Source organism: Battus philenor, unplaced genomic scaffold (assembly GCF_028537555.1).
Source record: "Battus philenor isolate CCGP_79_NKW_IND1 unplaced genomic scaffold, ilBatPhil1.0.hap1 SCAF_18, whole genome shotgun sequence".
NCBI lineage: Eukaryota > Metazoa > Arthropoda > Insecta > Lepidoptera > Papilionidae > Battus > Battus philenor.
In genome coordinates this window covers 8,645,920-8,669,615 of record NW_027181680.1, presented here as the reverse complement: position 1 = coordinate 8,669,615, position 23,696 = coordinate 8,645,920, and the positions used below count along the sequence as shown (strand labels likewise).

Sequence of the window (23,696 nt, the reverse complement as noted above, 5' to 3'; positions counted from 1 at the left end):
ATTTTTCGGTTCATACATGAAAAGTACAACTTTTCACGTGACCTTTATTTTAATTAATATATTGACTACAATTCATAATGAATTTATAGTCAATTTCATCTCATATCATAAAAAAATAATTTTTAAATGGATCCAAAAATTTTTATGTAATAATAAGTAACCGAGGCCACAAGTTAAACATTTTGACAAAAATCTTTAGTAATTTTATTTAATGAAGGTTTACTTAAGCTATATTCTTTCAAGTTTGTGAATATGTGAATGATTCTTGACAGTCAGCGACTTGCACAGTTATTTTGTCCAAACTTCTTAAAAATAAAGCGATACATTTACATGCTTTTCTCTCTGGTGGTTCCACTTTTTCTATTGCCACTTGACCAACTTATAATGATGCGTACTATTGATGAAAATATAAATTATGTTAAAATATATACATTCATTTAGCATTAGAAACCTGAAATCTTTACAATCATACAGGCTAATCATAACATATCTCTTCTTTAGTAAACCACCCCAAGCTTGGTAAAATATTATCTGTCTACATTGATAAGTAAAGTTAAGCCAACTTTTTAGTTTTTCACAATCGACAGCAGAAAAATTGCCGTCCTCATACTAATTGTGAACTCACATTTTCTGTCACATCATCGTAGACCCACTTAGAATCTCTCGTGGACGAGCCGACTCAAAGCCGATGATGTTTTAAGTTATTTTGCTACTCCAGTCTGCGTTTTAAAAACCAGCCCATAAAAGGAATTAGAAGATTTAAAACTTGTATTTCCAGTATTACATAAATATGCGCAAATATAATAAAGTTGTGCGTACTTCTATACCCTGCAGAAGAATATTCTCTAAAGCGAGCGCAACAGTCACTGCACCTAGAAATCATCTAACAGACAAACACAGAAAAACTAATATTTCGGGGAGTATCACAAAAACTGACTTATTCATAATTTCTTTTATAAACTTATTTACATATTAATATAGATTGAATATCTCTGTTAGGACTTTTATCTGCTTTATTCTAAAACGTGGAAGTATAGATACTTAAAGTCCGATACCAAATAAGTAACAATCATCTACAACCGGTACTGTATAGATAAAAGAAATTTATACTACGATTGTGTCGTTTCCTCCGTAAATGTACTAGCCAGTAATTTCTTGAAAATAAAAACACAAAAACAAATTAAAGCTACGTTCAAAATTGTAAAATTATAAGAAGAGAATTGCAATGAAAACTGTTGTATACATAAATATTAGTTTGTAAATAATTGCCTTTCTGTTGCCAGTTTTTAGTTTAACAACTTAATCAAGTCCGTAAATAAAGTAAAAAAATATATTTTTTAAATGGTATGCTCAAGCATTATATCTAGCACATGTACATGTGTGTGTTAGCAATTTTTTTCAATGCAGGATGACAGATCTTGTTGACGTATATTTTGTTGTTATTTGCAGATAATTGATAAGCGACATAAATGTATTGAAGGATAAATTAATACAATACATCGAGTATTATAAATATTTACAATGGACTTTGAGAGTCCTGACGTTGAAAAAGATTTTCCAGGTTTATACGCCTCGGAAACGGGACGCAAAAGTAATGAGAGTGATTGTAAGTACATATTATTTCTTAAACTTCATTTTATAAGCTTAACTAGCAGATTATAATAATGGATTATCATAACACGAGCGGTTTTAATTATCGGGTAAAACCTTTGAAAAGGGTTTTGGGAATTATTAAGGAAATTTAAAAAAATAGATCAATAGAAATATGTCTTGCAATTTTCTTCGTAAATATGACATGCGTTAATGTGCGATGCGATTTAATTTTTCTAATGGTAAACTATTTATATAAAATACCATATACTATGCATTTGAATTTTCTGAAGTGTAAAAATGCGAATCCCTATTATAATAAGGATTTCAAGTATGTTTAGTCAGATTTAAAATATATTAGAAATACATAGCAATAACATTCAGTAGCTAAAGGATAAAACAAGCCATGGTTTATTATTCTGGAGCAATCTTGGTTCAATGAAATATGAGAAAACTATAGACCTAGCCCAAGTCATCTCTGATGGCTCTTGTGCAAAGTCAATCTATGTGTATGTAAATGCTTTTAGGTAAACAGCATTTATTAATGATTTTAAAAAACCTGTACACCATTGAATTTTACATCAAATACATGTAATCTTTAATAATTTTAGTTAGTGATGGTGCTGACCATGAAAAACCCAGTAAAAAAGATTTACTGGGTCGACGTAAAGATAAAAAAGAATCAAAAAAAGATAGGGGATATGCAGCATTGGAAGGAGAAAGCTCCCCTGAAGAAGACACAGATACAAAGTTAGTATTTCTTTATTTTTGATTACAGGTAAGATTTTGATTCCTGAATCTTACCTGTATTAATTTTTTTTACTATATTTCAAATTATTTACTGTTGTTATTTGAATATGAAATTCGCAAAGCAGTAACTGCAAGATGGTTAAACTGATTATATATTTGGTTAAAATATGGCCCATACTAGAACACTTCTTACTGAAACAAGGCTGATAAGTGAAAATGCTACTATATCTTTTTTTGTGCAAGTGAAGCAACAAGTTACACCTGCGGGTGCGCTGGTAGTTACCTAAATTATTTTCTTAATTTAATTATTAGTAACACATTGAAGTTAGCAATGTGAGAGGTCTCTAGAAAAAAATGATGTGAATGAAGAAACAAGATGGTTAGGAGTAGATAAATAAAGAAAAAGAATCAAATTACTTAGTAGACATACTTGACCAAATAGACCAACAGAAATGGAGATGACCCAGACAGAATCCAAGAGAAACAAAACAAATGATCCACAACATTTCTAGATATGTACCCTGGAATGGCAACATGGTAGATGGGAAGATGATCTTAAGCTCTCAGTGTAATATTACTGAAAACATTAGAATAGGCTTATGCCAAAAGGCACACAGAATTCCAGAAGTTATAATAGAAGAATATTAATATAATTACTGAATAAAAAACTTATTATTAACACCTTGCAAAGCAAAGGTAATAATTGCTGTGCTTATAATATGCATCATTTATTTGTTTATCCTGTCTCTAGTTATAACATTCATGTTAGTTGATAGATGGTTGTTGCAAGGCATAGGCTTGCCCCAAAGATTGCCACAATCGGTATTGTGCTGCCTGCAACCAGGTACTTCCTGCAACCTTGATAATGTTGTTGGTCCACTTAGTAGGGACCTACCCATGTTGGTTATAACATAATAATTATTATTTTGTGTATTCATTACTGCCTATGATAGTTTAAATTAAACTGCAATATGCTTACCAAAGATAAACAATAAATTTTGTCTAAACATTGTAATGGGCGTAAGGCGATACAGGGAAAAAAGAGTGATAGAAATTGTGAATGATAAATGAAGAAAAATGTAAGATAAATAACATTAATTATCAAATTTTTTACCCTGAAATTGTGAGAAGCAGAGGGAGAAAAAAGTACCAAATTTTAGGTTTATTCTGAATAATTTTCTTTACTAAAACTTAATGCTAGAGTATTTATAGCAATTTATTACTTTTAGAAGTCCATCGAAATCAAAAAAGACAAAGTCATTTAAATTTCCTTCCAAGAACAAAGAAAAGCGTGAAAAATCACGCGATAAGGAGAAGGTTTTAGAAGATTCTTTGAAGCATAAGGAACATAGTGAAAAAGATAAGAAAAAAGAGAAGGAGAGAGAAAAGGAACGTGAGAAGGAGAAGAAAGAAAAAGAAAAGCGGGAGAAATTAAGGGAGAAAGATAAGGTATATTGTTATGTATCAAGTATTTTGTTTTCAATTCACTGATTAACATTACCTCATACTAGAAATGTAGTTTTAACAAATACATTCTTGGCACTTTTTAGGTCCATTGGAAATCTGTGGTGAGAGACCTATGTAGTAATTTGTAAAACAGATTGTCTAATTATTATAAGTTTAACTTCCCTCTGCCTAAAAATCTATGCTGACTAGATTTATAAAATATCCTGCTGATCACTCTTCTTAACCCATATGTGTCTCCAAGTATCTTTGACCGATGGTGCTTAATAGTATTATCTTAAAGGAACTAAGGAGTATTACATTCTGCTATTCATTCACTGTACAGAGTTAGTACAAGATAACATAATTAATATCACCGATTAGTGATAAAGAGTTAAGGATGCGTTAACATGCACCTACTATTGCACACTTTATTGTTATATATCAAAAGGTTAGGAGTTGTTTCCTATATTGAATTTTCTTTTTTACCGCATGTTCTTATGTGGTTTTGGCCTAAATTTCATTATATGCTTAATTCATGATGAACCTGTAAAAATACATCCAGTATACAGTATTAAAAAAAGGTATTTTTCACATAAAGAATGTTAAAAAAAAATCTTCTAAAAATTATTTTCTGTACAATTGTTGACGGGTTACAATCTCGTATTCGGTATCACTCGATATAGATATGGCATCGTGATATCAACGTTACTGTTCATTAGTATATGTTATGAAATAGTTTAAAATAATTTGGTACACACGCTTTGTTGTATAAATTTATTGCGTAAATATAGACCGAACTAAGGGACAAATTCTGATAAATTGTCTCCAAATTTTGGAATCTTAACTACTGTCACGTTGGCCAATTATTTTTTTAAATTTTATTGTAATTTGCGTTATTTGAGAATCATTTATAGAATATCGTATTCTTTTATTGTTATTCTAGCGTTAAATTACAAAGTAGAAACAGGAATGATTAAAATCAATTTAACTGGTAAATGCGATTATAATGTATACAACTTTGTTAAATTACATTAACGAGCAAATGTTGAGTTTCTCGTTAATGTTCACAGCAGATTATTATTCCAAACTGATGGTATTTTTACGAATAATTTTACGAAAAAAAAGGGGCCTTTTTATAATGTTAAAATACTTTGTATTTGATAACTTTATGACGCGATGAAATGAAAATTATTTCTGACAAAATACAGAAGGTCTGTTGACACAATGAAAGAATAGCTTTAGAGTGTGGTGCATGTTTAAACCTAATTATTAATAACCAGCAGTAAGATAACTGTCATCTTATGTTTATATAAGAAAGATAATAAAAAGAAATGGTATACGACATTATAACGTGCTCCCTCACTTTTTTTTCTAGCACCATTTTTGGGCCATCTTGTTCCTTCCCTATCAGGAGTTGTGTGACAATCTTTTCTTAATAATTTATTCACGTAAATAATTTTATTCTTTTCTTTCATCCGTCACAATTTCTTTCATTCTTTTCTATATTTTTTTTATTAATTCTAATATGTATCGTTAGGGTTTTTCGTTTACAATATATTTTTTCGTGTTTACTAAACGCAGGCGAGGAGGGATTGTCGCTATTTAATACGGATTTTCTCACAGTTCATTTCTTTTATGCTCCACCATCTTTCCATCGCCACGTTCTCAGAGTATTACATTTCCGTACTATTTTTTTGTTTTATTTCTTTTATTATTCACATTTCATTATTTAATTTATTTCATTATTCTTATAAATATTTTATGCGATCTTTTTGGTCCACTTCATTATTTACTATTCTTGCCTTATTGTATTTTGTTTTTCTTATTGTTTTATTTATTGTGAATAGTAACCTTATTTACCCGACCCGTGACGCGTCTTTGGGTCAAATTGACAAATTCACAATCAATGAACGAGCCATAGTCGAATATCTCTACAAGATAGGATCAACAAAGATGAGATCAGTAGATGAATGAAAGTAAATAAATAGCCCAGCGTATGGGCAAATTAAAGTGACAGTGGGCCGATCACATAGCGATGACAGATGACAGGTTCTATGGTGGACACCACGGATCAGAACTCTCCTTCAAGATTAGGGTCGTCGAAAGACACTGAATGCAGGCCGCTTGTAACACCCCATTTTAGGAATCTTTTGATGAGTTGGCCCGGCACATTGTCTTGAACCTTAACACATTGAAGTCTGTATATGGCGTCCTTCAGCTGAAATTGTTGACGATGTTGATCCCATACCAATGACAATATCTATTTTCTGTTGAATTAAGATAACCATAATTATTCTATGGTAGATCGAATACAAAACCATATTAAAGTAATAATATATGCCTACATGCCACGTTGTATCAGCGTGATCAATACTTATATGAATGCATGCAATTCAGTAGATTACTTCGCTAAGTAATCATGTGAAAACATGATAAAACTTTTTACAAAATTAATCACTACTTCTCAATTACTCAAAAATAAAGACGCTCGCTTTTTAAGTTTAATTTAAAATAATTATGTAATCGGTAAACCTTATTGAAGCCCAAGGAACTGATTTTTTTATTATCCTTTACGAATATAAATAACAGAATTCCAGCTACAAATATTGATATATGTAAAAAGTGAATCATTTCAATAATAAGTGCTGCTGCGTTTGTCCTTTCGTGGCGTCCTCTTGAAAACCTTAATGCCTCTGCGGCTATCTATCAATCCGAAAAAAAGAACGTACTTATATAAACCAACAGATCCATTTGATATTATATAATATAGATATTTTTAAAATACAATTTTCGATTAAATTTCCACTGGCTATATAATTGCAATCTGTTATAGACGATACAACGGCCATTAAATTTAATGTCTCGGAGTTATTATAGTCAATACCTCTTTTTCTCATTTATACGTTATTACGAGAGCTATTACTCTATTTTTAGCTTCATTTTTTATTTACTATATGAAATATTATGAAAATATGCATTTTAACCTCGGTTAAGAAATGGAAACTACATTAAGTGTCTCATAGTTTTTATTACTGACCAATTATTTAGCGTGCAAATATGTAGCGAGTAACAAACTGATCGTCAGAGGGTAGCATATTACAATAATATAGCAGGTCAGAGGTTGTTTTAATGAACAAATAGGACAACTCTTGTCTATTCAACTTGTGTTATTATATTTGACAGTATATATTAATAATTTCACAGTTCAACGGCTCGACTGTGGCTTATGCATAAATTTGACGCTTAGTTGTTAGACACTGCGACCTTGTCGGGTAAACACTCGTCGAAGAGCGCCCATTCAGTTGGCTTTTGAAATCGCGACATGCATCACCTGCGCAGCGTTTTTACAAAGGTGCCATTTTGTTTGGCTACGTGTCCGCAAGATACGTGTTATATATTTTTTTGTTATACAAATATAAATAACTCTTTATATGTACTACAAATCTTTATTTGATTTATAATAATCAATACGAAATTTGTTGTTAAAAGAAAACAAACAAAACATGATAATAATTATTATTCGCTTAACAAAACAAAAATATTTAACAGGAAAAAGAAGAGAAGGCGAAATTCAAGTTGGAGTCTAAAGAAAAATTGAAAGATGATAAAAAAGACAAAGTCAAAGAGAAGGAAAAGGAGAAGGTGAAGGAAAAAGATAAGGAGAAAGTAAAAGAAAAAGATAAGGACAAGAAAGATAAGAAGTTAACTAAAGTGCCTTCGACAGTGACTTCTGGAGTTCCTTTTGAAGAGATTTTTACTTTAGGAGGTAAGACGATTGGAACAATCTGTTTGGAAAATATTTACTTCTGTAAAATATTTTGTGCTCCTTACCGGATTGCTATCTCTCCCTTTAATTTTAACGTTAGTATAGTATTGCATAAATTCTTAAAATTATTAACGTTAATTTGAATGGTTTACTAACAAAGGTGTTGAATCGTTATACACATTATATAAAACAAACAAGTGTTGTTATCAATTTATCTCGGATTTCAAACTATTTAAATAATGTATGAACGTTCTCCCAATACAAACATATTGAATTATTCATTAATGCAAAGTGTTCCGGAATATTTTTGTCGGGAATCCCAAATATGAATGTCAATAGATATGATTATATTTAACGAAAATCGCAAAATAATTTCAGTTTAGACATAGCAGTTGTGATAAAATCTATGAAGAAAAGTGTCTTTAACATCATTTTTCCCTCTTAATGAAAGAAGAAATTTCAGATATTGTATTGTTGGTTGAAATTGATCAAAACCTATCTGATATTCCGCATTTTCTTAGAAATTAATATAAAAACTACAGCTGACCTATGTGTCCTATGCATTTTTCATCAGAACTATAAATGACCTAAACGCGCCAGTAGAATCCTTAGGCCATGGTCTGTTCAATTCCAAATCGTTTTTTTTTTAGAAGATACGAGGTATTAGTTTCTCCAGTTAGACTTATTTTAATCAATTACATTAATACCTCGCTTTGCGTAGTTTCGTTTTGCTTTTTTTTCGAAGTTGCGTCGCTGCTTAATTAGTACTAATTTTCATTGTGCGCCGTTAGATTTTCGAAGTTGCGTTGTTTTGGGTTCAAGTTTTTAATTTTTTTTAATTTTTTTTTTTCTAAAAGATTTTACCACTTTTTAACATTTTTGTTTCTAATTGCGCCATGCCATCAAAACTCGGGGATTCCATTTCTAACTTAAAATCAACGCAATTTTAAAACAGTTTTATTTTCACTTTGCTTTGCTAATTTTAAGAGTTCAGTTTCAATTACGTAGTGTGTTGTGGTTTTTTTTTAAAGAGAGTAATAAATTTATATAAATTTTTATGTGTCGTATCTGGTTACAAAAAAAGTAAATATTATTCCAACTTATTTATTGGCAGAGTTATATTATTTTTGTTTTTAAATGTTTCCCTATGTTCAATTGTCTTTTTAAAAAGTAGTATTTTTGTGACCCTGAAACCTATCTTCGATCTTTACATGGTTTACTATAGAAAATCATAATTCACTTTGCGGCGTTTCAATTTGCGTCGTGTTTTTTTGGAACGTAACCACGACGCAAAGTGAGTTATTGATGTATATATATAAGTATTATAAATAAATCATATCAATTACCTCGAAGCTTCACTATGAGATCGAATCAGAAATGTGAAGATCCGCAGAAGAACCAAGGTAAAGGCATGACACATCGCTCATGCAATTGACGACCAGGATGGTGACCATGAACCGGTAGACGCGGCGTGGGTAGGTCCTCTAGGTTGACGGATATAATCAAGAATGCGGGCAGCGCACAATCATTCATCGTGGCGATGTTTCGAAGGGCCTTTGCCTTGCAGTGGAGGTCTATCAGATAATGATGATGAGTTTTAGAGAGTGTGCGTCGGAGTTACATCAATTAATCCCTCCATCACATTTCTCCTATCGGACAACATGACGCACTGATTCACAATATCCATACACATGAAAGTTGAAATCGCTTCAACCCACACTAACTGTGTTGATATAACTTTTATAATACGAACAACCAAAGTATGGTAACTATGACTCGGAAGCCTTTAAGTGAAGAGTGAATAGGTTTCTCCCAGGAAAGGAACATCGGAGTCACATAACATCAAGCGTAACAGAGTTCAAATGCTTTGCCTATCGATAGAGTCGATAAAAAATTCGAGTCTGTTTTATATATACACTTTTATATATTTATTTTACTATATTTTTTAATTATTGTCCTCGAAGTAAGCCTGTTACATGCCTTATTTTTTATCGTTTCGAACAATTAATTATTGTATAGATATTTATTTTGTCCTCATCTTTTATCATTTTCTCCCTAAAATAAATATATTAAAGTCCACAAATTAATTGACTTCTCGGTGTAATCGTGAAGTCATTCTGGTTTTGGTATCAGATTTAATGGTGCTTAAACACCCTTCGAGGGAATTACAGTAAAAAGTTTTAACATTTTCAAAATATATTGGAATCACCACCGTCGAAGAATATTGGCGGAAGCCCACTAGGTGCACCAGAGGATCTGGTTAAAGTCGTTCGGAGACGCAAGATGTAAACTGCTTCCTGCCGGTCCAATTGGAAATCTGTGAGGGAGGTTTATGTCCATCAGTGGCTGCAATGACGATCATGAAACAATATTAACAGCTTGTGAAGATAGTACTTACGCGGTTGAGTATCAGGATTGATAGTAAAAATTATAATTCGTTAATAGCAAACGAGTGATTAAGGCCTCTTCGGGCGTTTTCGAACTGTTATACTAACGCGTTGCATGTTATAGCTTAAGCTGTGGTTATTCCAAGGGTTTTTGCACCCGATCACTCTAAGGACGGTACACCTAAATTCCCAAGAACTAGGCGACTCCAATCTGGCTAATAAAATATGTAACTTTTCGATCCGTGACTTTTGAAAATTCCCGTAAACTTATTATCTATAAAGAGGTCTAAACGAAGCTCTTAATTGCTCTACCGCGTCAAATCCAATGAACCTGTAATTGTCAACAAATAAACGGTATATGTCTACGACAAAAATAAAGTTTCGTGTAGCTCTGTTTAGATTAAGGTTCAAACAAATATTACTAAAAACACAGCAATAACAGAATGCCCCGCCCCGTTTGCAATAAAATAAGTATTCCGTAAGGCGCCATATATGCGTTTGGATTCACTACCACCCACTTAAGTTTAAAACCAATGGGGGGACTGCGCCATACTCGATATTATTAATGTTAATTTAATATATGAACTGTCCTATTAGTAGGTAAATTCTTCCAAAAACAATTGCATGATGTAATTAGCTTATCCAGCTACGAGGTCAGAGACCTGGAGCTTAAAGCTTGATGGAGTATAAATGTTTCTAGAGATTCGTTATTGACTTAAGACGCTGCAGATTCTGTGAAGTAGTTTCAAAAGCACGCAACACTGTCTTGCACGGCTCTTTAAAACATTTGCAAAATTGTACAGCCTGAAAAAAGAAGGTAGCAGATACATACTTGAGCACGACCTCCAATCATGAGGAATATTTTACGCGATCTCAAAATCATAACGTGGGTTTCTCCTATTTTCTTGATTCTTTCTTTCTTCTACTATCTGTCTGTGGCGACTAACTAATTTTTTTTTGGTCATTTAACCTGCAAAGACTACTATAACTTCGAACAGCTGATGGTGATTGGAAAAGTCTAGGGCAACGTCACCATGTCTAGTCGGTACAGTCGGACTAAATTCGCTTGCTGCTTGGCATTAAGCTGCATAACCATATGGGAGCAGCATGATATAAAGATTACTACTACGTGTCCAGAGTATCACGACATTACGCCATATAGATAACGATACGTAAAGAAGGCCATAAAGCAATGTCTACACTGTTTTCAAAGTTTAGGAGTTTCGATTTAATATGTATGAACCTTTATCAATCGTTTGAGTCACGGTAAATCAGTGACCATTTTCACGTTACGCTCTAATAATTAGAATTTGTTTTGGTCTTTCGAATATTGCGTCTGAAGCCATTGATTTTATATGTTTTATTTGTACAAAATACTTCGTATTTTTATTGATTATAGTAAAAAGTAGTAGTAATTACCCACTAAAAAAATTAATTAATTTTTAGATTAAATGTTTTTTCTAATTTAGAACAATTCACTAGATGATTACTGCGCTATACATAAAAGCGAAATTGAGTAATTCTTCTTTTAAAAGTTTGAAAAAAAAAGCGTTAATTTTCGTGAAATGGAGAAGAAATTAATATAAGCGCCTAGCAATTATAATAAGTCATCTTTCAAACTATTTGATCGAAAACAGGTGTTTTATCTTTGGCCGCAAAATAAAACAACATCGGTTCAAGGCGACAGATAACAAATGCTCGTAGGTTTCGTAACGTCTTGTTATAATAGCGCTAACTTTCTGTTCTTTATTTTTAAAAAGTGAAAATGAATCCATTTTTAAACGGTTTTCCCATAAGCGGTAAGTTCAATTTGTTTAACCTCAATTTTATTACAGTATTTACGTTGTGTTTTTCCGGTGATGACCTATGGATGTGAGACGCGGTCGCTTACGATGGACCTTATTATTACTAGAAGACTTACTACTCATAGTGTAACGGATCGAATCAGAAATGATGAGATCTGCAGAAGAATCTAGGTCACCGACGTAGCTCAAATTGCTGGTCCGAAGTGGCAGAGACAGTGGCGGTGGTGGCCTTTGTGGTCGAAAGCTACTCTAGTGGCTGCCACGAACCGGTAGATTAAACGACTAGGTGTACCGATGACACAGTCAAGGTCACGTGACCTAGAGGCGGCCAGTGCAGCAGTACCTGTCATCGTTATGATCTTTGGGGGAAGGCAATGCCTGGCAGTAGGTTTTATTAAGTTTTCAATTGTAGAAAAGTTTATAACTTGTAAATATTATTGCACTCTTCGAGATTATTTTTATACAGAAATAACTATATAATAATAAGAATACTTTTTGTGCAAAAAATTGTCTCCACAGTTTCCTTATGCCGGTTGCTGCTATTGTTCGGTGACGCGTTACGTTTGCGACATTGAGTTTAGTTTATGATCTGTCTTCTATATTAGGCCTGCAAATTTGTAATATAGATATACACTGAATTAAAAAATTCTATGTAATACCAAATTTATTAAACGGCTCTTTGAAGAATTATTTTTGGCTCTCGATAAATGTTCCCGAAATCCCATTTCATTTGTGTAATTGTATTTTAAAAAAAATATTTCCTTCGGTATGTGTTTTTAAACTTCTTTTAAATTAATGTAATATTTAACTAGTATATATATTTCGTATTTTAGTAAAAGAATATTTCCATACCTTTTAAAAACGTATTTATTTGAGGCACGCGAAAAATCTTAAATTTTGAAAAAAGTTTTTGACCATCAACGTGCTTGGCCACTCCTGAAGTACATAATACACTCTTTACATAATTAATAATTGATTGTATTCTTTAAATATCATCAAATTAATTTAGCTTTTCGTTTATTTGTTGTGTACGGTCCTACACAAAACAATATATAAAGTTCTATTTTCAAAGCCTTATTAAGTTGAACGATTTATTTTAGTGGCGTTGCCGATATTCGGAGTGCCCCTTCAGCAATCAGTGGAGCGCTCAAGATGCCACGACGACACGGGGCTTCCTTTAGTAGTGCGCGATAGCATCGATTACCTGCAGGTAAGCAAACATAAACACTATTTGGTTCATTATGAAGTAGAGTATGTTATATTATATGTATATATTATTTATATTATCATCTTTCCTAGTTATTAAGGTTACCGGTTACCGGTTTACTGTGCCAAAAAATGGTGACTATATAGCAAATAAAAGCTGAACTCTTTCCTAATTACCATACTCGACAGCCAGCTTAAAACTAATTATAAATATGCATACTTATATTTAAAAATCCTACTTAATTGAAAACATATAGTATGGTTAAAAAGTGGACCGAAACAGTAGTAGCGGTTGAGAACTGTGACTTGCGATCGTAGGTCGCAGGTTCAGTTTCCGGAATACTATCTTATATAATTCAAACATTGTGCATTAATTATATAAGATTGCCACTGCTCACAAACTTGATTCCAGAGGATGGGCAGCAGCGTCCTCTACGTACCATAATACCACAGTGCGATCTCCAACCCATTTGCCAAGTATGGCGATTATGGTATATCCACCGATAGATATCTTTGTGGAAGGCCTATGTCTTGCAGTGGGTGTTTATGAACTGAAATGACGACTTCGATGATGTTAATAAGATAATTATATAAAGTTAGTCATGTATATTTGATAAAAATTGTTACCACTTAACTTGAGATAAAATTAAATGACAATAAGCAATGCACAAAAATGACAGAATCGGAAAAAAAAAGAAAGTCGTTCATAACGGTACAAAATTATATTTATTTGCATATGTGATAAGCTTGTTGTTAGCTACTTGAAAATACACTTGAAAAATTCATATGAATGGTTGAGAAACAGGTTTAACACCGCTTCCAGATATTTTACATAATCTATTTTAAACATTAAAAGTATAATTTAGTTCATCTCGGAATATTTTTTTTCTAAATTATAATTTTTTTCTGCTATATGTTAATTGATAGATGATATAACAGTGTTTTTGGCCTTCTTCATATTTTTAAAATGGATCGAAAGATATATATTTGTATTCTTTATGACGATAATATGTATTCTTTGTGACGAGGATTTGCACATACCCAGTCTATGATAGACAAGAGGACCAAACCGCCTTCTCCGCTATTCCTCGCGAGTGTAGCTGGCACGGTAACGGCGCAGTAGGAGTTGTTCTATGATCTTTAATGATCTTACGTATCTAAATCTATGAATGAAGTGTACGTCTTACTGTGGACGTCCCAGGGCTAAAATCGTGATGATGATTTAACGTATTTTAATACAAAAACCTTCAATTAATCCTAACTCAGTGCCATAAGACGAAAGTCTGCGGTCAATGTGTGTTACCAATGATGACTTACTCCACGAGTTATGGGGAAGATTATGTTAGGGATTTGTTCAGGAATGAAGAAATACGTAGATATAGCCCAGCGGATTGGCAAATTAAAGTGACAGTACGCTCGCCGTTGTGGCTCCAGGGGCCTTATGATTCTGGAATAGATACCACGAATCCAAGAATTTGTCACATTGACATGCAACATTGTTAAGGTCGTCAGAAGACGCTTGATGGAAGCCGCTTCCAACCAGGTCCTATTGGCATTCAATTTGGTAGACCTATGTCCGTCCAAAAGACCTATGAGCATCCTTTGGCTGAAATGATAAGGTTGAATCTTATATTTGAACGCCAATTTACTAAAGAAGTTTTGTATAAGTTATGAAGGCAGAGGAAGTTTACTAATAGATAAATTAACAATGGGATATGTTTCCGGATTACACAAGCATTTCTACCTTCCACCCGCCCAAACAGATATTTTCGTTACAAGAGTGCTTTCCATACTAATACCAAATTCAGAATTAAGTAAATACCGGATATTCGATCTGTAGTTATTATACCATTCATACACGTAAAGTACACTGATGGTCGATTTTACTATTGTATTATCAAAGCCTCCTGCGATCGTCCGCGCTGATTAGAAAAATAGATTGAGTTGTAATAATCACACACACATATATATACACATACATACTTACTGTACGACCGTGCTGAAGGATTTGCGAAAAATAGAGCAGGAGCGGAGGAAGCTGGCCTGAACAGCCAGTTTATCAGAGAAAGCTGCGGCTAAATCCCCCCCCTCGAAGTAATGCCTAGCGGCCATGCCGTGGGGACCAGGGATACCGAAGAAAGAGTATTGTTTTTGTGACATACGGGGCACCACCATCAGGCCCTATGATACGTAAACGTATTTTTAAACCTCTTCGAAAAAAAAATACACATACATACACATATATATACACAGAATAAACGTAAAATCGTTATACTATTTTATGTAGAATATGTGTGACATTGCAATAGCTTCCATGGCGATGTAATTGTACTAATGATGTCGAGACTAGGCGATACAGTGCTGATATTATATTGTACATTCTGCACATTCCATAGGAGAATTTAAAGCAATATACGGCGTATCATGGTTTTTTTTTTAAATAGTTACTTTATTGTTATTTAAACAATAAGCACTTTTAACAATGTTTATTTTATATAGTCGGAACAAAAACATATCTAACGCCATTAAAAAGTTTTTGCAGTGACGATTTATTAAATATTATACGAATTAAATCAGAGGAATTTCATTGTTATCCTATAATGTTATGTATGCTGGGCAATTATGTGAGCAAAGGCATTGAAAAACTGCCGGCGATTTTTTCAATGACATTGGTTGAAAAATAAATCTACTCTGACTCACCAGTATGCGTTAAAAATTTTATACAAATTATTTTTCATGACAAATAGAATACCAAATTTTGTGCTCTGGAATTATACCGATAAGCAATTTGATCTACAGGCGAGACACAATTAATTTTTTGGCTATTAAGAACAGGTTCACTTTGATGTTTCTGACAAGAAAATATCTGTCAGACATTTTAAGGTTTTTATACATAACATGGACTATAACTTACTATAGGAAGAAATGTTGAAAACTTTTTTTGTCACATCTCGGCAAAGTCAAATTCTGCAAGTCTAAGATAAGTTATTTTGTTACTTATCTGTTTAATTGTAGTTATTTGTTTGAACAAATTTTCGAATTCTATACATCAATCAAAAATTCTACCTAATCCTTTGATCTAAGGCACTTATCTCTTTAGATCAAGGTTGAAGAAACGTACAAGAAGATTTTAATGAGTGTATACGTTTATTGCAAATTGATATTAGATTGTTATAATTTATATTATATAGGCGATTGGAAATAGGTGTAAAAACTTAAAATGGTGAATATATAAACTTATTTGGTGTCAATTATTGTACGTTGCTACCAATTCAAAAACCAATGGTTTTAGAAACAATTAAAAACGTTATCACAATATAAATCATATAGTACGAAAAGGCGTCTTTATTATTATCTGCTGTTCCTGCATACTTTGTACAATAAAATATATATGTAATATATTTCAAAGTGATCACTTTATACGGATTGATTACACAGATAAAAAATTGCCGGTAAAAAAAAACTATAAATCGTTTCGATCATACCAATTGCGATGTGCAATAAAATTTATAACTTCTCTGTACTCCTACTAAGATTTATTTTTTAAGTTTTAGTCTTTGATTTTCTCGATCCACAGACGCACGGCTTAAAGTCGACGCAGATCTACAGAACCGAGCCGGACAAGATCAAACTGCAACAGCTCCGCAAGCTGTTCACAGACCGCGGCCCCACCTTCCCCTACCACTGGGACGTGCCCGTCGCTTGTGCTATGCTTAAAGCGTATATAAGGTATGCTTCGATACTCGAACATGCTGTTTTATCCTCTACTTTATTTAGAGCAGCAGTAATAGGGACAAGTTGTTGACTTGGTTTGATTAAACCAGTGGGCCGTTCATAAAACACGTCCGCTTTGAAGTGGAGAAGCGGGGCATTGCTTAGCGAGTAGGATCAAAGGGTAGGTAACGATCACCATTAAGATACATCAATGCCGATTATTGATATACAAGAAATTCTTGAATATATGTACAGTAAAGGAAGTATTCAAAATTTCGTTTATACCAAAAATCCAAATTTTTGCACAACTATTCACTATTTTCAGGGGGAAAAAGGGGTGGATTTTGTCATGTAATATTTCGGAAGGGGCTGACAGAAAGTGTGACATGGTCGTCACACCACAGAAGGGGTTTAGATAACAGAAACTTCGAGTGACGTTCTTTATAAAGGGCCCTCAGGTCATCATACGTGGTCTTTTACTGTCTACTTTCCTCTTTCCTCCTCTCGTACCCCTATCTTGTTTTTATCCCTCTTTAATTTTTTTTAATATTCTCTTTTTATGCTCTTCTGTCATTTCTCTTAAGTTTTATCTTTCCTCTTCTTTCATTCTACAGTTTTTTTTATCATACTAATTTCCGTTCATTCATCGCCTCACTTCCCTCGCCTCGTTTCTCAAATATCACAGAATTATCACATTTGTATATTTCTTTATGCTATTTTACATTTTTATTCTCCTTATTATTAGGTAGTTTAGTCGGATACTTAATGGAGTGATTTTAGTGTTATTGAAAGCGCAATTACCGCGCTTCCGGAAAACGCAGAGAGTTGATGCCCCGTGTGATTGCCCCGTCAATAGAGCATGGATGAATGAGAGTCTATAGGCGCAATGGAATTTTACTTAGTTGTAATTTTAGTTATATATACGGAACGAGTCAGATACTTTCATAGTCGAAGTTTATGCCCGTACATGCCCACTGCAAGGCGTAGGTCTCAAACAGATATCTATGATACACAGATATCCCCCTCCCCCTCGGATGTATCATAGTCGCCACACTTAGCACGCAAAGGTGTTGCCCATACTCTGGAAACTTGTTTGTGAGCAGTGGAAATCCAATATAACTAATGCACAAAGTTTGAATTATATAACATTGTATCTCGGGACTCAAACCCGCGACTTATTATTGCATGTCATGTCATCACTGCTCCATGATCCTTTAGATAAGGAAAATGAGTATTTCAACGTGAAGAATACAAATGTATCTAGATATATGCATCGCTAATAAACTTCGCATTACATTAATAGGAATGTCAAGAATAATGAATGTGCACCTTCAACAGGTTTTACTGCGTAGTAATGTAATGTATATGTAGGCGCTTAAATATGTCTTAACTCCTCAATTAGTATTGTATACAAAGTTAATTCTATACACAATTCCATCTATTCGATTAATTAAATTCGTAGTCATCTTATATAATTTTTATTTTTGTATATTTTAATTCACGTCAATCGGTACTTGTTAATGATCAGAGTATATTTTGTTCGAATGCTTATATATAATTCTATTCATTACAAATGGTAAGAGTGATATTATCCAAGCAATAGCAACCGACCAAGCCGTGGTTGAACACTTTCGGCTACCTTGTGTCGGAATGCTAAGCGTGTATTATCGACGAGTGACAGCTCAAGCTGAGGTCCCTTCATGGGGGGGGGGGAGGCGTGAGCCTAATCTCTCCATGGAGCGGTCTCCCATTCCGATAAAATAGCAGTAAAAAAATTCTAAATTTTCTTTCATATATTTACACAAATAACTCAATAACAAAAAAAGATAATTAGGCGAAATGTCTATCTGTATTTAGTCGGAACATCTCTCTCTCTTTCTCTCCTAGCATTATTTATCCCATCTGATCATGGGGTCTGCTTTCTTTATCTTCTTTCTCTACCTCACGCGATTGGACACGTCGTTCTCGGAAACTTTGCAGCCAGTCATGTCTTTCGCTATGGTGTCTGCCCATCTTGTTTACGGTCTTTCTCTTCTCGACCCAAAAATGTTTAGATTCATAGCGACATTTCCGATGTGTTTAGGAGATCTCCTCTTTACGTTTCCGTACCATCTAAGCCGACTCTCTTGTAGCTTATCGGCGATGTCACGTACCCCGAGGCTACAGCGAACGCACTCGTTGCGTATTTTATCGAGCCTCGTTACTCCGCACATCCACAGAAGCATCTCCATTTCAGCGACTTGAACTGAACGGATATGGCTTTTGTGTCATAGCCCATGTTTCACTCCTTTAAGTCAGAACAGCTGTTATCATGCTCTTATATATCAGGCCTTTAAGCTTCACTGGCATATACTTCCCGATTTAGTCGGAACATAAATACTGCAATATTAAAAAAAAAACAACATTACATTTAAATTTGGAATTTGTCATTTTTATATAAATATTGATTGTGTATTTTTCTTTTTCCGTGAGAATCGGTGTTTAATATTTTTGTGATATTAAAATGAAGGTGATTTAGAAACTATATGTTTACAGTGAACTACCGGAGTCTATCTTGACGCAGGAGTTGCACGGTCAGTTCGAACAGGCCACCGCCATAGCGGAACCGCAAAGAGAAGCCACTATGGTTTCGCTAATTGCGAAGCTACCCACTTGCAACCACAACTTACTCGCTTGGCTGATGAGACATTTTGCGAGCGTCGTCGCCAATGAACAGGTAAACAAGTTTTTCAGCAAAACAGTAACAGTACAAGCGTTCCTTTCTTTGTCTTTTAAATTTGAGCGACTGCATTTGAAATTTTAATATCAATAAAACAATAGCTATAGGACATCAGTTTACTTAGTGGTTTAGGTGCGCACGGGAAGTCGACAGGGCCTGCGTTGGCGTGACAAAGGTGGGCGTTCACAATTCGTAAGAGGGAGTTCATGAAAATTCACCTGCTTTCGAACACTATCGACTTCACTATAAACTTAAATGTTGGCTTGATTTTACTTATCGATCTGGACAGATAATATTTGAAGAAGTTCGGGATCATATAAGTAACATACTTATGAAAATATACATATTTTATTCTGTCAGTCAAATAATTAACTAATCAATTCTCATTAAAAAAAAAAAACTATTAATTCGTGGTTGGATCTCAGCCGTAACGCAATTTTTCATAGTTAAACCTAACCTGTAAATTTTTTTGGAATTATGAGAATATGGTAAAAATTTACTGCAGAGGGTACACTGACTGGAACCTCTTAAATTAACTAAAAAAAATTAGGTGTCAATTAACTTTTTGATTTTATTTTGTATATTTCAGGTAAATCAAGCGAACATGCAGACGATCGCGAACGCTATGGCTCCAGGTCTAAATATGTCCCACAATCTGCTAGCGTACCTAGTCGCGAAGGCGGACAAGCTGTTTCCAGATGTCATACTCTCCAAGTAAGTTTATTCGTATTTTTCCTCTTGCGATCAGCGCTGTAGGTAATTTGATTGTATGACGCCCACTTTTGTCAGCTTAACTTAGCTTTAAACATTATTGTTCTTATTTAAACTATAGTTTAATGTACCTACTGGTATAGTGCTACCAAAATTTCTGTACGAGGCCTTAGGAAAGCGTGGTCAGATAAGAAATGTTATCCAAACAAACAAGCGGGGAGAGTATTGGCAACTTTGGCCAAATTGGCCTTTCCGTTAGTACACTGTTGTCGTCATTGCGTTTTTTCTAAGGACTCCGAAAAAAATATTAGTATTGTTATACATCCTGATCACGTGTTAAAAGAGCAAAAAAATGTTATATGTAAATTATGACAAGGTAGTTTTTAATACGTCATATGTTTAAATTGTCCAAAATATTATAAGACTGACTATAGTTATCATGAAGCCTAATAATTTTGTTTATTAATTAGATCGCTTTATAAAAATATTAAGTAAATACGGATAAATATCCAATGAAAAAATCGTTCAGTTCACAATATAGTTGAATGTGATTAGACAAAAAAAAAAACACGAGAAAACGAAAATAATATGTTAGTAATATATGTCGCGTTTGTTTACAGGTACGTTCCTCCGCTTCTGTCTATTCCGGCTGACTTCCCCGAGACGGCTGCGGAGATAAGCGCGGAGCTGCGAAAACAGGAGTCACTTCTCAGTCAGATACACGCCGAGATGCACGCGGGCTTCGTAACCAGCACTCGAGATCAACAGCTGTGGGAGGCGCAGAGAATTGTCACCCAACTTAAGGTAACAAACTCCTCGAATCATCCACTTATACAGGGATGATTGTTTATAATGTTATGGTAGGTGTAAAAACTTTAAAGGTTTTTACTGATAAATGAGCTATATTTAAATCTTTTATGCTTATAACTAATCACCCTGTATATATCGTCATCATCATTTCAGCCATGGGATGTCCACTACTGAACATAGTTTTCCCTCATAAATTTTCAATAGAACTAGGAGGAAGTGGCCAACATCCAACGCCTTCAGAAAATCTTAACTGTCTAACTATCTACTATCCACCTTGTGTTGCACTTGTTATGTCGTATAATGTTTAGAGAACTACTGCTAGAATTAAAATGTCAAAGAACTGCGGACTACCGAAAAGAAGCGTAAATTCCGTTAAATTAACAGTTAAAGAATTTAAATGAATTGAAAATTTTAACAAAAAAAACTATTTTTGGAACATCTACCAGCGCACAAGCAATCACTTGTCATGATGTATAGTAGTAGTAGCTATAAGTCATGTATATTCGCGCATCAAAACTTTAATTTTATATAAATATGCGTTCTAATATTTATGCCATTAAGTTAGATTATAAACAAACATATATTATTCAGATCAAAATACTTCTCAATTTATTTCAGAGAAAACTACGATCGGTTCAGAAGTCTGTAGAACCGAATGCCTTACATCAACAGCCTTCCGTGGAGGAGAAAGCTCCTGAAGACGAGGCAGTGAGAGATGCACAAGCAAACGAAGCAGTTGTTCATGAGGTCGAAATAATCAAAACTCCTACAGATGCATTCCAGGTCACTAAAGAATCTCCAGATATGTCTGATGGTGCATTCCCAGTTGAATTTGAAGACAATTTCAACTTCCAATCTGAAGTCAAAGAAACGCCAGAAGAAGAAACGTCACAAACAGAACTCGCAAAAGAGAAACCAAAATTAACAGAAAAAGAATTGAAAGTACTGAGACTTGAACTAGAGAATGCAGAATACCTGCAATTAAAGTCTCTATTACAAGCGAAAATAAATTCAGAACAGTTCGAAATAGTAAAACTAAGAAGTCATGTCGCTTTGAAAAACAAGCAAGAAGGTAACGTGCAGAACAATAAAGAAACAAAAGAGAGTTACACAGCAGAAGAACAAGAGTTGAGACAGAGATTGATGAAGGAAAACGCAATGTTAGAACAGAAAAGACTGAGTCTTGTCAACCAGATATTTCAAGAGAGAGTCGCTTGCGTTCAGCTCAAAATAGAGCTGGCGATGAAAGAGATTCTCTCTAAATCATAGATTACTTTATTATACAATTTTATTTATTTTTATATATACATGATTTTTATAATCAAATCTTTAGCTTTTAGTGTCATTTATATGTTTTAGAATATTTATTATTCCCTTAACGAGTGTTTGTTAATTGTTTTTGTTAGTTTATTCTTTAATATTACTAATAGATGGTGTCTTTATAGTAAAGATTATCCCATAAATCAACGTCAAGCAGAATTCGAACGCATGTAATTGGTAGCCACAGAAAAATAATAAAATTATCATTTCACCAATCTTTAAAATTTTATACAATCTGTAATGTTTTTTTCATGTCAAACCAAGACACTTTTAAAAGTAAAATAGAAAAATAAAGAACTTCTATAACGGAGTAAAATTCGTCTTGCAAAGGTTGGTTGGTTTTGCAAACTATAACTACATTTTACTTATAATTTTCTTAAAAATACATTGCGTAGATTCCTTCGATTAATTTACTAAGATTAGATACTATTTGCCATATCATCAGATTTTGGATAGACGTTGATTTATGGGAAAACCTATAAGTAGCTGTGACAATGTTGTTAAATAACGTAAAAGCGTTAGTTATTTACAAAGCTATTATAGCAATGCGCCTGTAGCATAGTCGGCAGTCAGTCGGCATATTCTATTCTATAGAAATAAATTTAAAAAATGGAAACATTAAAATGTAAACTTCTACTTGTCATAGGTATAAAAAAATACTTATTTAAGAATATAACCTTTTTTACGGTATCTTCTCACTGAACTACAAGTTGCTAGCAAGCCATGGTTTACCGACTTTTAAGATCTCATTAATATCCAATTAATAATTCAGAATCAATGAAGTAGATGATAAGTTTTATGTTTTTCCACTAAAACTAAACATGTGTCACTTGTAATGTGATCCAAGAAAAAAATAAGTAAATGTGTTTCGAAATAATAATACATAAGATTGTTCAGTATTGTAACACTAATCAAATTGAATAAACCAAATTACCCATGCGCTGTTTTTTGTTTCAAATAACCTAAAATTTGACAACTAAACTATATACATATATATTTATCTATATAAAAATGAATCCATATTTCCCTGGTTTACACTATAAGTTGAGACTGGCTGTAACAATTTTATCATTTACCTCATAGTACTTTGTAGAAATAAATCATGACCATCATAATAGGAGTGACAAGACGAAACATTGTAATTCCAATTTTTGTAAAAAAGAAATTAGCAATGAGATTTAAAAGAATACTATATAATTACATCGCCCGTTAGGCAGATGTAGTTAAAAACCATGCCTTTTTCGAAAACGTATTTTCATACTTTAAAATATTAATATTTGAAATCGGACCGAAACATGATACATTTATTTTTTCCGATAAGAATACATATATAATTTGTTAACAAAATATGTTAAAAAGCGTAATAAATAACTTTTACAGTTATCTATTTATTAAAATACGTATTTTCTTTTTTAGTACAAAAGCAAAGTTCGACTAGTTGGACCGAGGACATAGTTTAGGTCGAGGGAAGT

General features: G+C 33.3%; 1 protein-coding gene across 2 annotated transcripts; it reads left to right on the top strand.

Moving 5' to 3' along the window:
* The first annotated feature begins 1,395 nt into the window (after window positions 1–1,395).
* On the top strand, window positions 1,396–23,163 carry Rlip (Ral interacting protein). Of its 2 annotated transcripts, XM_068763520.1 has the most exons (10): window positions 1,396–1,606; window positions 2,202–2,340; window positions 3,570–3,789; window positions 7,336–7,552; window positions 12,845–12,954; window positions 16,528–16,679; window positions 19,200–19,380; window positions 19,973–20,097; window positions 20,715–20,898; window positions 21,523–23,163. In XM_068763520.1, exons 1-10 carry the CDS (start codon window positions 1,522–1,524, stop codon window positions 22,171–22,173), a joined length of 2,064 nt encoding a protein of 687 aa, XP_068619621.1. In that variant the 5' UTR covers window positions 1,396–1,521; the 3' UTR covers window positions 22,174–23,163. The 2 variants fall into 2 exon arrangements, with proteins under 2 accessions (XP_068619621.1, XP_068619622.1); XM_068763521.1 differs by lacking the exons at window positions 1,396–1,606; window positions 2,202–2,340; window positions 3,570–3,789 and adding an exon at window positions 7,029–7,138.
* The last annotated feature ends 533 nt before the right edge of the window (window positions 23,164–23,696 follow it).

Bases quoted from the DNA above. Each gene is read 5' to 3' on its own strand.
- Rlip (XM_068763520.1), top strand. From the start codon at position 1,522: ATGGACTTTGAGAGTCCTGACGTTGAAAAAGATTTTCCAGGTTTATAC. The intron at 1,607-2,201 runs GTAAGTACATAT...TAATAATTTTAG, and splicing joins CAAAAGTAATGAGAGTGATT to TTAGTGATGGTGCTGACCAT. The intron at 20,098-20,714 runs GTAAGTTTATTC...GTTTGTTTACAG, and splicing joins CCAGATGTCATACTCTCCAA to GTACGTTCCTCCGCTTCTGT.